At 39.8% G+C, this 16947-nt stretch overlaps 1 protein-coding gene across 10 annotated transcripts in view; it reads left to right on the top strand.

The window, feature by feature from the left end:
• The window catches only part of KIAA1217, a 353656-nt gene that overhangs the window by 184072 nt on the left and 152637 nt on the right, over positions 1 to 16947 (top strand). For 8 of the 10 annotated variants that reach the window (XR_014590269.1, XM_083862710.1, XM_083862713.1 and 5 more), the window contains one exon: positions 1349 to 1635. Coding sequence is in view for 7 of the 10 variants with exons in the window: in XM_083862710.1 (XP_083718836.1) it covers positions 1349 to 1635 (287 nt within the window). In the remaining 3 variants the exon portion in view is untranslated. Of the gene's footprint in view, positions 1 to 1348; positions 1636 to 5754; positions 5996 to 16947 lie in introns of those variants that run through there. The other 2 variants (XM_083862714.1, XM_083862715.1) reach the window with 1 other exon arrangement.

Below are 16947 nucleotides of genomic sequence, written 5' to 3'. Positions count from 1 at the left end.
CATGGCATGTGGCAGGCAACTGACAGTGCACACCAGAAAGCTGAGAAATCCTCAGCATAAAATCCTGAGGCAAGTGATGTGCCTACCACACACAGTGTCAGAATGACTGACTGAACCATAAAAAGAAACGAGTAGGTGCCTGTTTCCAAACAGCAGTGCTGTATAATGGCAGCACATGGGCAAAACATTGGGGGGAGGATAAGGGGCTCTGAAGCAAAAAGTGCCAGACAGAGAGAAATTAAGATTTATTCAAAACAGGTAGAAGAAGGAGCTCCCTGCTCCTGGGGAGGTGCTGGGAAGGGTTAACACTCAGAGGCGTCTGAGTCTGAGTCTGTCTGGTAAAGATGAGGAAGGCCACATCAGACTTGGAGAGGCCTTTTCAATACTTCAAGTTTTGGTTAGGTTTTTTTTTTTCCTTCCTTTGCTGACAAAGGAGCGAGGGATTTTTTCAAAGGTATTAGGTAACAAGGCTCCAGTCTACAATTTTTTGAGCACCAGAGGGTTCATGTTACAGAGTTACCTGAAGATAAGCCAGCACTTACATACCCACAATGTCTGCCTATCTCTTTACAAATGTCATTGCGGTCTTTGGTCTTAAAGTAGATTTTAAAGTAGTAGAATTTATCTGAGGGGTTCTTTTTCCCTTTTTTAGATCACACAGAACTTGCTTTTATTCTATTTCTAAAGAAATGGTTTATGGAAAAATGATGTAGAATTTTCCAGCCCGCTGTCCTGAGACGTATAAAATCTGAGGGAGATCCGTGAAATTTAAAACCAGACCACAGTCACAAATCAGGAAAAAGAGGCTCCCAAACCCTCTTATTATTTCCTAGGTGTTTCAGAACATGTTGAAAACACACTGAAGAAAAAGATTAAGTATTAAAAATCTGCTCTGTCAAAAGAATTTTATCAGTTTGTATCCTTAAGAATACTAGTTAGGGGGCCATTAAGTGTACCCAATTGAAGAAATCTGTTTCTTCTTGTAGAAAGCATGTTGTAGATCTTAGAGGTCAGGGAATAAGGGCCCTGTCAGATCTTTTTTCAAGTCATATAGGTAAGCTGATGTAAAAGGAACATCTATTTTAATGATACTTACTTTTCTGTGAGGCAATACTGCAATTGTGTGATAGAAGTAGATATAGCTTATATAAGGGATTATTTCTGGGCCACTTACTATGATGAGTATATGCCTAATGATGCAGAACATGCCATTGTGCACTACCAGAGTTATAAAAGTACCTAGCTTTCATATCAGTCTTTTTCCCCATTTTTTGCTACTAATGTGAATGTTGGTATTAAGTTTTTATAATATAAACTATGTTTGGTTTTGGTTTTTGTTTCTTTTCAGACCAGGCAAAACCCAGTTTGCATGTAACATCACTAGACGATGCAGAATGTCTCCGATCTAAAGAGCTCCTGTCGACCCCGAGCAGTCACACTCCTTCTAATTCAAAGTCCACCCGCAACATCCCTCGAAGACATACAGTAGGTGGCCCTCGCAGTTCCAAAGAAATACTGGGAATGCAAACCTCAGAAATGGACAGGAAGAGAGAGGCTTTTCTTGAGCATCTGAAACAGAAATATCCCCACCATGCCACAGCAATAATGGGACACCAGGAGAGACTGAGAGATCAGGTAAGGAAGGCAAATTTGTATCATGTCTTTTGTTTAACAGTCCTTATAACTCCTACAAAATTGACTGTTACCTCATTACAGAAGGTGAGAATGTAACAAAGTATGAAACAGATTTTTGGGATGTGGCCTGTGAGTCAGATGTTGCCTTAAAATTCAAAGAAACAAAATTAATCTGTTCAATATTACCTTGGAATTGTTTGTTGAAATTGACATTTCTGAAGAGCTTTTCCTTTTTTTTAGAGCAAACACAGAAAAAGGAATGAAGGTGAGACTCTTGATCTTAGTATACGAGTCTCAATCTACTTTTCACAGCTGAAGGGAAAATATGGAACAGCTGTTAACTTCTGTTATACTTTCAGTATTGGCACTGCTGCCTGGGAGAAAAGAAAATACCTGCAGAGTGTGTCTGTGTGCTTTAGCTGGCTCTGTTACTCTTTCATTTGCTTTCTTTTCTATTTTTGAGTTTTGTAATGCAAACATAACTGTCTGCCTCCTCCAGGGAGCTCTGACACCCACATCCGTCTGTCAGCAGCATACCTGAGGGTGGAGTGCCTCTGCCTGCAGCTGCTTTCCAGCAGCCAGCAGGAGATGTAGGGTCAGAGGAGAGGGGACACGCTGATGTATCTCTCAGAGCAGGTGGAGGCTGCCGACACGCCGACCCTCTGAATTCAGGGAATGCCATGCAAGGATCTCTCCTTAACTCTGGATTCTGATTTTGGGTGCAATAACAAGAGTTTAATCTGTTCAGGCAATCTACCATCTATTGCATAATTAATTTTTTTCAATAAGTGTCAGAATTTGGAGTTTGGTCTAAAAAATTGTGTGCTCATTATTCTTGGTTTAACATATGATTGACAGCAAGCCTTTTTGTAGAAGTTTGTTTCCCTTAGTGGTTTATAGGTGTTTCAGCACTAACAGCAAATTAATTGTAAATAAGGAATAAAAATGAGTTGGAAAAATATTGTACTCTGTTATGGAAGCTTCTTAGTGAATTCCAAGCTTCTTTGAAGCTTTGCATACTTGAGAGGCTTTGAAGATCAGACTGTTACAGGTTTGGAAAGATTGTAATTTGTTAACTCAACCCTAGAACTTCTCTTTTACAGGGTCTCTAGAGATCCCAGGTGTTATCACTGTTAGAATCCATCTGTATCCAGCTAAAATTGCTGCAAGACCAGCTCTAATGAGGATGATCTATTCCTTATTTTTGAACAGTTTTACTCCTTTCTTTTTAAAGTCTTGACTTTTTTTCCTCCCCACTTATCTCTTCCATGAACTTTAGTGACTGTGTGGAATGTGCTGGGTGGTGGATAAAGATAGCATACAAATTAAATAAAGGGGGTGGGAGGGGGGCGAAATCCAGAGATTAGATCTTTTGGAGTCATGTAAATATTTAGTTCCAGTGTTGCAGACACTGCAAACCTAGTTTGAACAGCCTACAGCATTACACCCTACACATTTTGTAATTTGAGCCTTTTCTGAAGGCAATAAATTACAGAAGGAATGCAGTAACTGCTCTTGATATTTGTTTAAAATGTGTCTTCCTTGCTAATTTATTGAGGGTAAAAATCATTCTCCTGCTTCTATTTTTTGGTGATTAGACATATGTATTATATGTGTTGTGTGTAATGAGTTTTTTAACAATTTTAAAACAAAATAACTTTAAAACTACTGTTAGAGCGTATAAATACTGAAGACTCCGGCCATTCAGCCTTACATAAAAAAGTATAAACTGAACCAAAACCACATGAAAACATGCAGAAGTAAATAATACAAGTTGATTGTAAGAAAGTTGCTTAGTTGGCATGTGATCTATCAACTGTCTGGTTCATCAGATGCACTAAGACTATGATGATCATAGCACAGTTCAGAGGGGGATTTTCTTACCAATTGTGTCTCTGTGTGCACACCCACGTATCAGTATTTGGTGTGTGTGTTTGTGTGTGTTTTTGTGTAACTGTATATAGATACACATAGGTATGTGTGTATAAATATATATATACACACAGCTGTGTGTGTGCATGTATGTGCACGTATAATGTGTGATTTCTTAGCCACTCCATGAATAAGACTATAGTATAATTTTGCCTTGAAGGGGGTATATGTGTGTTTAGCATCCATACTTCCTTTTTTCCACCCTTATAAGTATGTAAGTATGTAGCAGTGATATAGAAGACAAAATACATCCACATGTAGTAGGTATGTATATGTAACATGTACATGTATCACAAACAAAATTTGTGAGATGTATGGGAAGACATATTTAAAATGTCACATTTTAAATTAAAATATCACAATTTATTTTCCAGGTTCCTTTAAGGGTTCTTTTCTCCCTTCTTACTTCTTCAGCTCCTCCAGTATCTGGAAAGTGGCAACATTGTCCATGGTGGGAATTTCCCCACTGTAGGACGCCTATCAAGGATAGTAGTTACTGCAATGCCATTTTCTAATCTCTCTGTCAAATGGTGCAGCTGAAACAGAAGTACCCTAGTATTTACAGTCAGGAGGTAGCCCCTGGTATATCTCATAATTTCTTTTCCAGGTTGCTCTAAACCCTGTCAGCTCCACAACCAACAGAAAATCAAGATTGGTAATTGTCTCATTTCTTCTATGTGGACATTCTTCTCTTGCCCATTATAGCCATCATTATCTGAGTATGGCAAACTGACTCCTTGTTTGCAGGAAATAAAGATCAAAATACTTGATGCTGTCACATCCTACTGTATCACTTCCACCGGCAAGGGCAGCTGAATGTTGTCTGCATCTTCCACTGTGCACTAATGGTTTCCTCCAGGCTTCATTTATTCAGATAAATTCCTCTCTGGATGTGCCTCCTGAGGACCCATTTCTGCTCCTGATAATCTGCCACAAATCAGAAGTACAATCATGGCCAGGTAAAATGCCAGCAGGGATTACTGATGGTTAGCTAATGTGATGACCTGAAACCTCCCAGCTGTGCATACAGATCATTTCTCCTCTGAAGGTTTGTTGCCTTGTTTGTGATATCCTCTGTAAAGGAAAGCTCACAGAGGCAGAGGCCATCTTTATTTGCACAAGGGGCTTGGGATATTGCAGCAAGGCAAATAGCCTGCAGCTAAGCTGGTCTGTGGTAAACTGGAGCATGATTTTGCTGCAGCCTGGAGGGGTGCAGACATGCCTTGTGCACCCCAGCACAGGAGAATGCAGCATCCAATGGCCACAGCTCTGTGTCCCATAGCCCAACAGCTCACCCTCACATTGCAGCTTTCCCCCCTTCTAAGATAAGTCCACAGCTGGACGCCAGAGCTTGCTCCACCTGGAAGCCTGTAAAGCCGAGGAACAACTTTTTTTTTTTAGGTAATGCAAGTTTCTGCAGGAGCCTTAAACACCTTACCTCTGCCAAGGCTGTCTCACCTGTGGTGAAGAAAGGAAGGTGCTAATGTAATCCCAGGGAAGGTAGAAAAAAAAGAAAGCAAGAAGGAGACAGTCTGGGATGTCTTCAGTTTCAGACAGTGTGAATCATCTGTGTGGAGCTCATGGAAGGACACGGTCACCTGCTTAGATGAGGTTGACTCCGGTCAGCAGAGAAGGAAAACAGGAACAAGTGTAAAAGCTGGATCTGTAGCTGCAAGCATGAAAAGGAGTTAGCAATTAAAAGGTTAAAATGCTAACCTGGCAATGGGAGGGGGTAATCCCTGCTGTGAACCTGTTTTACAAGTCAGCTCTAAAAAAACCTTTCTGAGGGGCAGAGAACAAAAATGAATGTGTAGAAGTTTTTCTGAGCAGGAGCTTGCGAGCCTGGGGTAAGAAAGTGAGCTGGAAGAAGTTTGCCACAGCTTTCTTCAGTTGTTGTTTGACTAGGAAATGGGGTGGGAGGTGCGGAAGGGTCAGGAGCAGCTCTAGTGCTTCAGGCAGTGCTCTGTGAAGAAGAAACTTTCTTGGCAAATGAAATTAGATTTCAATCAATTAAAACCAAAACCCAAATCCTTCCAGTGCCTTTGCAGGGCTGATTGCCTAGAAAATGGTGGTTGAGAGTTTTTTGTTATGTTCATTTTGATCTGAACATGACAGGTAACTCTGGCATCTGGGCAGGTGTGGCTAAGGTTACCATGGAGATCTATGATGTCATGCTTGATAGAGCATGTCAAGACAGCTAATCTAACATGTAGATGTTCAAAAAGTCCCATAGGCCAGGACTAAGCTTTATGCAAATAACAAAGTTACTCCGCAAAGGGTGAAAGAAAACATGGCTGAGACATGGTGTGCATTCTACCTGGCAGCTTGAAAGGATTATTACAGACTTCATCATAAATTAAAACTTTTGGAACTAAAAGAAGAGGATTTCAGACCATCTCTGGCCTCACCTGTGGAATCTCACATTTCGGTAAATAAGCCTCTTTCTGTTTCTGCCCTTGCTGTGAAAAAATGCTTTTGAAATCGTGGAGTTTGCTTCACCACGTTCCTGCTGGCAGCAGGGCTGAGTCAATAAAGCAAGTTTTCTGGCAGGGGCATGTTCCCTTTTCTCTTTCGAAAATGAGTTCTTTATCGAATGAACTAAGAATTCAGAATTATTTGAAAGTCATTGTAATGTATCATGTTGATTATATGAATCATGCTGCAAAAATCTCCTAGGTAGTGTTTTGGAGGAGAAACTGAGAATGGAGACACTGTATTTATTTGTAGATTATTGCCAGATGTCTCTCCTTTAACTGTAAAAATAGAACCCTAAAATTACAACAGCATTTATTCCAGGATTTGCTATCTGTTAAAATACTGAAGCTTTTTGTTTTTTTACATGAATCACAGTATTTGCTAAACTGACTTTGAGTGTGTGTTTTGATATCATAGGTAACATTTGAGCACTTCTTAAGAGATTTTTTTCCTTGGGTAAAAGTATGTTAGTAGGGGGTAAACGTATTTGGAGGCGAAAGTCAAGCAACAGAAAGGCTATTGGGACTTTGGGATTTCAGGTATAAACAAAAGGGATCCTTTTAGTCCCTCTGGAGAGACAGTAAACGCCCTGTGTTCTTAGTTGCAACCACTTTGGTGCTCACATCAGTGGGGACAGACCGAGTAAACAGCAGTAGGTAAGGGATGACCCCCCCGCCCGCACGGGGGATGTGATAACGGGAAGCAGCGTTGGGGCTCCAGAGTTCACTTGGTTCAAACTGCTCAGTGTGGAATGGGAACGGGCAGGTCTGGGTGGGAAAGGGTGGGGACAATGCCTGAGCTTAAAAATGTGAAAAGAGAAAAATTGTGATGTTCTGCCTAAGACTACTGAGAGGTGTAAACTTGAGAGAAACTTCACTTCCATGTAGATCCTCAGTAGGATTTAGGGAGTGAGGGGGTTGCAGAATACGATAAGCACATTGTCTAATTCCAGGTGAAAAAACAGGGTATAAAGGTTTTCTGATATTCTGCGTTGCTTGATTAGGCAAGGTTAAATAAACATTTATTTGAACATGTAGTGACTTTTAAAGTGAAAGAATTGAAAGTACTACAAGTGAAGAAATCACTTTTAAAACTGATTTTTTTTTTTTTTTTTTTTTTTTTTTAGTCACAGCTCTTTTGCTTTTACACCCGGTTATATCTTGAAACTGAGTTATTAATGGGAATTTTTTTCGGTTAAATTTTCAATTTAACCTTTCTCCCAGAGTCTGAGTGTCAGTTATTTAGTACTTGCATATGTACAAATAACAATGTGTAAAATGAACTACCATATTTTACGTTCATTACACTGTTGCTGGTTGATGCCATTTAATCAGGTAGGGAGAAACTGATTTAGTGCTAATTACTGCATGAACACTTCTTTGGTCTGTGCAAGTTGAAAAACAGTGTTAAAAATTACATTCAGTTTTAAAATGTGAAGAATGTGATTTTAATCTGGATATGCTGCAAATTTTGCTACTTGGGAACATCCATTTCATTGAGTTACCACTTGGTTCACATACTGCTGTACTTAAGGTGTCACCAAAAATGCCTATTTCTATTTAATAAGTCACCATCGTACAGCCAGAACTTGCTTTTGTGTTGGCACAGACTGCAGGTATTTGTGCAGGGGAAAAGTAAAGTTTCAGACGTTGTTTGAGGAGATTCCTGTGAGTTCCTACCTCCTCTCCACCGATGGGCACAACTTTCCTGCCCCAGTGAGACAGGAATTCCCTGCTGTCCCTGGGCAGTCTGTGAAACCCAGCAGAGCACGATGAGGAAGGGAGACCCTCCCCAGTGTCCACACGTGTCCCCTGTCTCACCTATATCTGGTGCAATAATTTATTGCTTTCCAGGGCCGCTCTAAGTTAAGGGCAACTGCTCGTATTTTACACTGTTACAAGCCCCTAAGAAAAGCTATGAAAATGAACATATGCAACATGATTATGAGGTTAAATCTCTGCTGGATTCCAAGCCCTTAGCTTTTGTTTATGGAAGCACATGAGATGACATGTCCATTTGTTTTGAGTTGAAACATGCTCTTTAGCCCCTCGATAATGCTGTGATTGCAAGATATTTATAAATAGCCTGATAGATAAATGAACAAAGGGCTGGTTCATTAGCAAAGTAAAGTGGATTTACTTTGTATTCATTCAAAGTGAATATGCTGAGGAAGAAGAATATTCCTAATAGTGTCTCAGTGGAAAGTCTTTCAATTTTACCCTCTAGTTTATAAAAGTAAGGCAACTTATTAAGGTACATAGTAAACTACTAGCCCTAAGGTAGTAAATGGGAGTAAATGAAGTTTAACTAGATTATTAATACTTGCATTGATAAATATAAGCTTCTTCATTTATATCTATCAGTTAAAAGTAGTTTGAAAAGCTGTTTTTTTTTGAACAAGCAAACAAAACAAAGTTGCAAAAAGGCTAATAAAGCAATTCCTTTTCTTTTTCCTTCCCTCCCCCATGCAAACCACACACCAGTGCAGTTACTTTGCCCCAACAGGATTAGTAACTTTTTTCCTGTGGCAACGCCTCTGCATTTTAAATAGTGTGTATTGTTTGTAACTCAGAAGTCCCAGGTAGTTGTTTGTACTTTCCTTTGTTCATGTGAAGTTTGTACATGTATTTTTCTAATCTAATTTTATGACAAGCAAAAGTATTTTTAGAATGCTTTGTATTCAGTTGACTGAGTAAATGCCTGCAGTAATCTTGTTCCAGTACCTATTATTAAATCCAGTAAAGAATCTAGGACTTTGGTATGCCTTAAAGCATATTTCAGGCAGCTGCCTTCAAAAGTGTTGCCCATGGAAACCTCTCCCAGTTATTGTAGACACCTGAGATTCCTTAGGTTTCAGAGACTTAAGCTTTTCTGGCCCAAAATGTCCTGAGGCATTTATAGGTGTGTTTTTGCACATACTTGGTTTAGCTCTCGTTCTTTCTGGGTTGCCTCTGTTGATGACTGCCAAAAGCTGCCCCAAAACAGCCAGCAGGGCCCTGCCTGGGGAATGGGTTCAGTGCAGCACTGCTCCATCAGCAGTGTCCATCAGGAGGAGTGTCTGCACCAAGGGTGCTTCGCCACTGCTTCCTCCTCCAACTCTGCTTTTGAACCAAAGCACCTCCAGCTGCTTCCTGCCCAGCTCAGGGATGAACAGCATGGGAGGCATTCTCAGGAAACCATCCTAGATGGGGCTTGCCAGTGATCCCTAAATACCAAAATTAATTTCAAGTCTCTTATTTACGTATGAAAGCACAGTAAGTTTGTGACAGAAGTGATAATGAAGGCCTGCAAGCTCTGGTCTACAGACACTTTTGGCCATGCCAGTTTTGGGCAGACGTTCTCACTTGGCCATAGCTCTGGAGGTGTGCTACAGGAGGTGTGAGGAGCACTTGTCTGGCAGATGATCACAGCCAGGCAGAGGTGTTGGGTGAGGGCAACAGGTTGTGCTGGTGGTAATGCTGAGGTGACAGTGTAACTTCCCTGGCCATTGGTCAAGGCTCCCTCTGTAACCTGTGATTAGCCTCAGAACTAGTAAATTTGTTGTGTCCAAAAACCATTTCCCTGCAAATGGCTGTGAATGTGCTTGGGTTGTTCTTGTTGCAGGTGAATAGTCCTGTGAGCTTCTCATTGGGAAGCACTTTTGTGCTGTATGCACATTGTTAGTTGGGATGGAAACACATATTTATGTCAGTCATTAGTAAAGTAAATGCACCTCTGGACTATTGCTGCTGTTTTACAGCATCTTCCAGTTGATTTTCTAACAAAGGCAGATTGCACTCAAGTCACCTGATTAACTGGTTTGGTTTAACCATAATCACTGGGATTTAAATTTTCTGGGCTCAAATAGGAGAACAAGAGTGAATAAGACAAACCAATTGCTTATATACATGTATTCCAGTTTGGTTTCTCTTCAAATGAGTTGAGTACACCAGAAAAAACAGTGCTATTGTTAAAATTGTGGCCAACACCTGTGACTCTAACAGCTGCCCTTGAGATGTATGTTTTTAACATTCACCCAGTCATGGTAGTTGTGCCAGTTCAGTAAATTCAGAATCTGTGGTATCAAGTTTTGCATCTTGACATAGAAAATCAGTGTAGGGACTTTTGGTTGGTCAGGAATCTTTTGAAGGGTCCACTTTTGGTCTTACGGCTTTTTGTCCCAATTAGTGCCTTCTGTGATACTGCATTTAGTGTGGCCCCTTGTGCTGGGGATTGTAGTGATTCCAGTTATTCACTAGGAGGTTGCTGCCTTAGTAAGCACTGAGCAGTGTCATTTGTTTCAGTTCAGGAAAGATTTTCATTGGCTGATCAATATACTGCCATAACTGTACTTCACTTAAAAAAAAAAAAAGTCTAAAATTCAGAATTAATTATTAAGGAATGGAAGAGAGAAGCTATTCTCTTAGGTTATTTTTAGATTACAAAATCCAAAAGACCAATAATATATTTTATCACCATGAGTCCTGCCTTTTAAGGGCAAGTTCTTAACACCTGTCAGGTGGTGGATGTGGGATAATCAGCCATCATATATGTTCTGATCTTTAGTAGTTACAGATTATTTTATCCCACATCTTGAGATTTATTTTCCAAAATTATCTTCTTGCTAGTTCTTCCTGTCCAGTTCTGTTTTATATTGCTGAATTCTTGACTATGTCAATGTCTCATGACTGAAAATTCCAGGGCTCAATTAAGTTTTAAGACTATTTCAGTTTCTAAGGGGTTTCTTACATTTCTTAGACATACCTTTAATAAACTATCTTCATTGCAATTATTTCATCCAAAAGAGAAAAATAGTTGTACTTCAGTTTCAATTGAACCTAAATATTTCTTCAGTTTGGAAGGAGATATCTGTCCTTTAAGAAAGAAGGAAGACAGCAAGAGGAAAATGTCAAGAGTAGAGAAACAGAGTTACAAAGTTTGGGGTTTTTTATATGAAAGAACTTAATTCTGATTTTAAATCCTGCACGATATGTTCATTTCAGATGTACTTCCTGCCAAATGAACAAGCAGAGACTTTTCCAATTTGCACCTATGTTGTGGGTATGTGGGTGTCTGAAGTCTGGAAACAGACCTGATGTCAATGTTTATGTATGAGCTTTGGGCTTTCTTCCACTGTGCTTTGAAAGCATAATTTTAGGTGCATTTATTAATTTGTAGCCCTATTTTTAGTAACACAAAATACTATATATCAGACTGTTATAATTAGTAGCAAACTACTCACAGAAGGAACAAATATTTGATTTTGATTAGAATAAGTAAGAAGAAATGTGACTTATTTCCCACTGGCTGAACAAATAAACCATTGGTTGGTTGATTTAAATGAGAGTAAATATTGTTTGGAAGGAAGAATTTTAGGCTAATGTAAAAAAATAATTTAAAAGTACCCATGTAACAAAAATGCTTCCATTTAAAAAGTGTACCCAAAAACTTAGAACATTTATAAAATTTCTTGTAGATGTAAACAAACTATTTTTTTTTTTTTTACAGAGACATGATAATTTGAGTAAATTCTTGATCTACTTATATTTCTGTTATATATTGCCCTAAAAGTCTTTAAAGAAAATCTGCTCCAAAACCTCACAGATATTGTGTGCCAATTTCACTCTTTCATTATGGATATCACATGATCTTTATTTTTTTAAAAAAAGCTATTTCATAATAGAATTTTTTAATAACTTTGCATTAAGCAGACAACATTTACTACCCAGGGATGTGGGAGAGCCTCTGTATTCTTCTGTTCCTAGGATGGGATCACCACACTAATGCAATTACCGTGATTTGTCAGTAACTGCTGCAGTATTTTCGGTTTTTTAGAGGATCTCTATTGTTCTGATTTGTTTTCAGCTGCTAATCCAAGCTGCCATCTTTTTGGCTAATACTAAGTCCAGCACTGGGAATACAGGCAGGATGGTGACTTCTGCCAGCCTCTGTCATGTTCCTGTGTGGGTGAGTGGGGCAGAGGAGGGTTCTGCACTACACACACCAGGGACTCTGCTTTGCCAGAGGCAATTAGTACGGTGTCTGTCACTGGGGGATTTAAATGAAAACATGTGATAGAAACAGCATCAAACCTTTCTGGAAGTCCGTGGAGAACCTCTCCCTTCAGAACATCACAGAAGGGTGGGATGGGGTGGAGCAAGGAGGTGCAGACCACAGAATGTTTTTCTTGGCCGTCGTTGTGCTGGTGTTGATGCCAATAAAATGTTCTTGCTGACCAAGGTACAGTTGGCTCAAACCCCCAGCGGATCATCTGACCGACGTGCTCTTCCTCTGATATCAGATGCAGGCATTTAATTTCTGGCTCATGTGTACTTCCCTTCTATTTTATTTTTACTGAGTGTTTTCCACACCGGACATTGCACCTGCTGCCGCCGCCGCTCCCGGCACGCCGGGCTCGCAGCTCCCTCACACCAGCAGCTGCCGGGCACTGCGGCACGGGCTCCCGGACACAGCCTCCCAATCCTGTCCTGAGCAGCTGGGTTAATCCCATCCTGAGCCTGGAACCCTGCAGCAAGTGGAGTCAGGTTTCTTTGTGAGGCCAGTGAATAGCTTTCAGTAATGCAGGACCGCTGCAGAGGTCACGTATGATACTTGGTTGTTGGTGGAGCTTAATTAAAGATAGTTCACCACAGAATTAACTGTTTGTATTACTTTAATTGCTCTTTCATGTCTTCTTGATGTAGGTTTTACCTTCTTCCTTCATTGCTAAGTTGTGACCTCCTTCATCTTGGGTATTAATCCTGTCACAAAAGGGTAGTTTCCAGCCCATGAGCAAATGTATTTGCCCAATCCCCACCCGTGTGTGAGCATGCAACCATGAGAAACCAGTATTTTCTATGCATGACTCATTCGTGCATCCGGATGTGCAATGAAGTTGCACATCAGATGAGGCTCTGCCGCATGTGTACACCTATGGAAAAGCTGCACCCGGAGGAAGAGGGACCTGCTCTGCTTCTGCTTCTGCCCTTCCATGCTGCTGACAGTCTGCTGCTGAAGGGATGGCTTTTGGGCAGGAGGTAACTCCTCGTGTTCCTGTGGCACAACCAAGAAGAAAAAGAAACCTCTCAGCTCTTTGCTGCTCCTCTGGTGATTCTCCTGCAAGCCAGGTACAGCTGTGATAAAGAGCCACGGCTTTCTTCTCTGGGGCTTGTGTAAGAGAGAATGGAAGTTTTTGGCTAAGCTATTATATTCAAAACATTGCTCCCTGTAAGAAGGAATGTCCTTAAGTGTTCGTTATTATTATCCTATTGTCCATATATGTTTCTTGGTTGATTTTGAGAGGTGCAAAAAAAGTTACGTTACTGCAGTAGTTATCAGATATTTTTAAGAAGGAGACTGACAGTCTACAGAAGAAAGGCTTCTCTTGAACCACGTTAAAATACCACTTGATTTTATCTCATGGTTTCAAAATTTGTCACATGCTGTTCAAAAACCAAGATGCTTTCTTCTCTAATTATAGAGAATGTTTATATGCAGGATATCCAGTATCTCTTTTACTGGAAGTCTTCCAGGACTCTGGACTTTGTGGGCCTCTTCTGAATTGAAGGTTAGGAAACAGTAGACTTCTGAAGATACTTGGATAGTGAAGACGAGTGAGCTGCTTTTTTTCTCATGTCTTCTCCAACTTCTGCTGTAATATTTTGGATTTGACATTTTTTTTTTTCCTCCTGCTGTGACAGCAGGTATTGGTTTGTTTTAAAGAAACTGTGAACTCACAAGTTCCGTCTTGTTTCTGCATGGCTTAAACCTGTCTCAGAGACATTATTTTGCCAAGAATAGTTCCACTTATAATATGTTAGACAGATTTCTTTGTTGCTGTGGTATATAGGCAAAGTCAGCTCGGAATTTAAGGAAAATTTCCACAGTTTGTAAAGGGAGAACTAAGGAAATGAAGGAAAAAAAATAAAGGCTTGCAAGTACTCAAATAAATCCTTGTGAGATGCTTCTCATGCAGAGTTGGGGTTTTTAAATGTACTTTTGTGGATTTCTCACAATATCTATTAGTGATGTGCTGTCAGAGAAAGGGCGGAGTTGTTTTTGTGATGTGTCACAGCAGTGTGATTTTAGGTGTAGCAACTGGGGCAAATAATTCTGAACTGATACCAAAGAGATTTTTTGTTTAAGGTGATCTCTCTCTGTGATGACTGTAAGAAGAGGCATAAACTTCTAGATTAGATTGAGTTGCTATGTAGCCTTTTAAGCACACCAGACTAAAACTAATGTGGGGTAAAACTTAGAGATGTATTGAGTTGCCTGGAAAAACAAGGGCAGTTTAGATAACCATTCAGTAGCTTATTTTGGTTAGATAAACATGGAATTCTAGGTATTTTCCACAATAAAAAAACTTATGAGGTCTTTTGATCTGTGCTTTCTGCTGCCACTTGTCAGACTTTCCTGAATACTGCCAAAATGTCTGTGCTTTTGTCATTGTCCTTCTCTCTGTGTGTCTCTTTTTTAATTTTAGGAACACAGTATTAGATTTTGAGAGCAGAATAGCTTTTCTAACTCCTGACTTGCTCTGCAAAAGCAGTCAGGCAAACGTTATCAAGCCTTTCAAGTGAGGTTTGTCTAGCCACTACTGCTTTGTTTTTCAGCTTATCTTCCCTATGGTTTGAAAACTTTCTTATATGTCTGGGTTCTGTGATCTTTCAGAAGTCTTTTAAAATGCACTCATAATTTCAAAATGTTCATTCTGCCTTCAGATACTTTCAGTGGAGACAAGGGCGATGATCTGGTTTTACTTACCTCAGTATATGGCAGGGAGCTATGCTTGGAAACCTAATCTTACATACTGTTTGACTGCTCATTTAACCAGAACAGCCAGCCTGATTTCGTATTGCTGTCTCTGCCAACCCACAAAATCACCTACATTTGTTCACCCAAATTCAGCAAAGAAGCTGAGTCTGGCAGCGTTCTGTTGCAACAGTAAGATTTAAGTAATTTTATCTGAAATCCAGGAGGGAGAGAGGGAAAGTTGAATAAAAGTTATAAGGGAAATAAAGCCTGGATGAGGAAAGGAGAATGTTTTGCTTTGAGTCCATTCTGTGTGTGTTTGCACTGAAGAGCAAAACCATTAAAATCCTTTTGGGAACTAATGACTGACACCAGGTGCAAGGTTAACAGCATATTGTGGTATCATGCTCAATAAAAGCACATAGTTTATCTTTTCCATGACTAGACTGCCTTGGTTCACAAATAAAGGGAAAATTCCAGTTTCCTTGTTCGTAAAAGACAGGTAAGCAGTCATAACCATAGCTCTGCTATTTGATCACTTGAAAGCTCAGGCACCAAGAAGCATTGCAAAGAACAGATTTGTGCATACTCAGCCCGTGCGATGTCTCTTATCTCTTCTGTCACTTTGTTCTCATCTAAGAAGAGGATCAACCAGTTGTTTCTCGTTTAAGCCCCTGCTTCAAACAATGTTAGGCATGATGCTCAAATATCCTCTATGGAAGTGAAGTTGGTTGTCAGCAATGTTAAAAGGCACCATTTTCCCCCCATTGCCTTTCCTAAAAGCTCCATGTAAATACACAGGCAGTTGATTTTTAATAACCAAGCTCTTCCTGTTGGAAGGTTTCAGTAACTAGGAATATACAAACATCAAACTGACTTTGCTGTCCCAGGTGGGTGTTTGAGTTAACTGCTGTTCATTGAAGATGATTTCAAAAGCATCTGATTAAAATGTTAATACAAGTGCTGTTTTTCAACAGTATTTTTTTTTTTTGACTGATAATATGATTGCAATTTGCTTCTGTAAGTCCAAAGTGTACTGATCAAAAGAAAAGTGATGCTGAGATCTGGAGACATTGTGGGAGTTGTACTTCTTTTACTCAGCCTAATCCAAAAAGACACAACCAAAGCATGTTAATAATTCATCATATTGGAAAATTTCTTAAATAAATACTGCACTATGAGCTCTGTTTGACTTGAATGAGAACAGCTACTATACTTGCACTTAAAAGAGAGGGAGATATTCCTTCTTATCAGCAGAGCTATTTCTTTCCCGACAGTTTGTGCTGGTCAGAAAAGATAAGGGATAGTATCACAGGCCACATAACAAGGCCTTTTGCCCCCTTTTTCATGATTGGTAAGCTGAGAGTCAACAGGACAAAATCTTTATTTATTTCTCTGACACACTGCCTTGCTACTTCACATGAAAGCAGTGCAGTATTAATCTAAGGGGTTTTGCACAGTTTGAGTTAATCCAGCCACTAAGAAGCACATTGTTTAAAGATTTGCAGATACTATTTCACAGGCCAGAAAGCTTCTGAGAGTTTGTTCGGCCATAGTATTAGATAAACAAAATCAGAGTAAACTGTAATGCAGTTGTTTTGCCTTTTTTTTTCTTTTGCAGGGTATTTATTTTGTGTTCCTCTTATATTACAGGTTGCCATAAATCATTTGTTGAGTACAGTGACCTTTACAGAAAGACAAGTAGTAGAAAGTGCTTAGGGATCATTGTCTTGATAGTTGGAAAAAGAAGATTATTGTCACAGGAAATTATGTGAATGATGAAAGATCAAAAAAATACAGATTCTTCCCTACCTCAACCCCTCATAGCCAGAGGTGTATTACCCTCCACTAAGGCTGGACTACTGAATAGGTCATCTGGCATGGTTTTAGGCCTGCTCAGTGATATCAGCATAGTTTCTACGCATCCTCCTTGAAAAATGAAATCAAGAATATTATTTACCTGTAGACAATGGGGAGAGAAGGCTCATACTCTGGATTTTTCCCTGCAGGTATTGCAAGGAAAATTATCAGGGTGCCTTGAGAATTGCTGGCCCTTGGGACTAGCACAGAGAGAAGTAGGTGACGTTTAATATTTGAAGAAATCCATGGATTGCTTCGAAGTTTGGTAATAAAGTGCTCTCACCTGGGTTGCCAGCTTGAGTTTCATATTCA

This window comes from Zosterops lateralis (genome assembly GCF_965231275.1).
Source record: "Zosterops lateralis genome assembly, chromosome: 1".
Lineage (NCBI taxonomy): Eukaryota > Metazoa > Chordata > Aves > Passeriformes > Zosteropidae > Zosterops > Zosterops lateralis.
The sequence above is the reverse complement of the archived record's forward strand: the minus strand, read 5'-3'. Positions and strand labels throughout refer to the sequence as shown.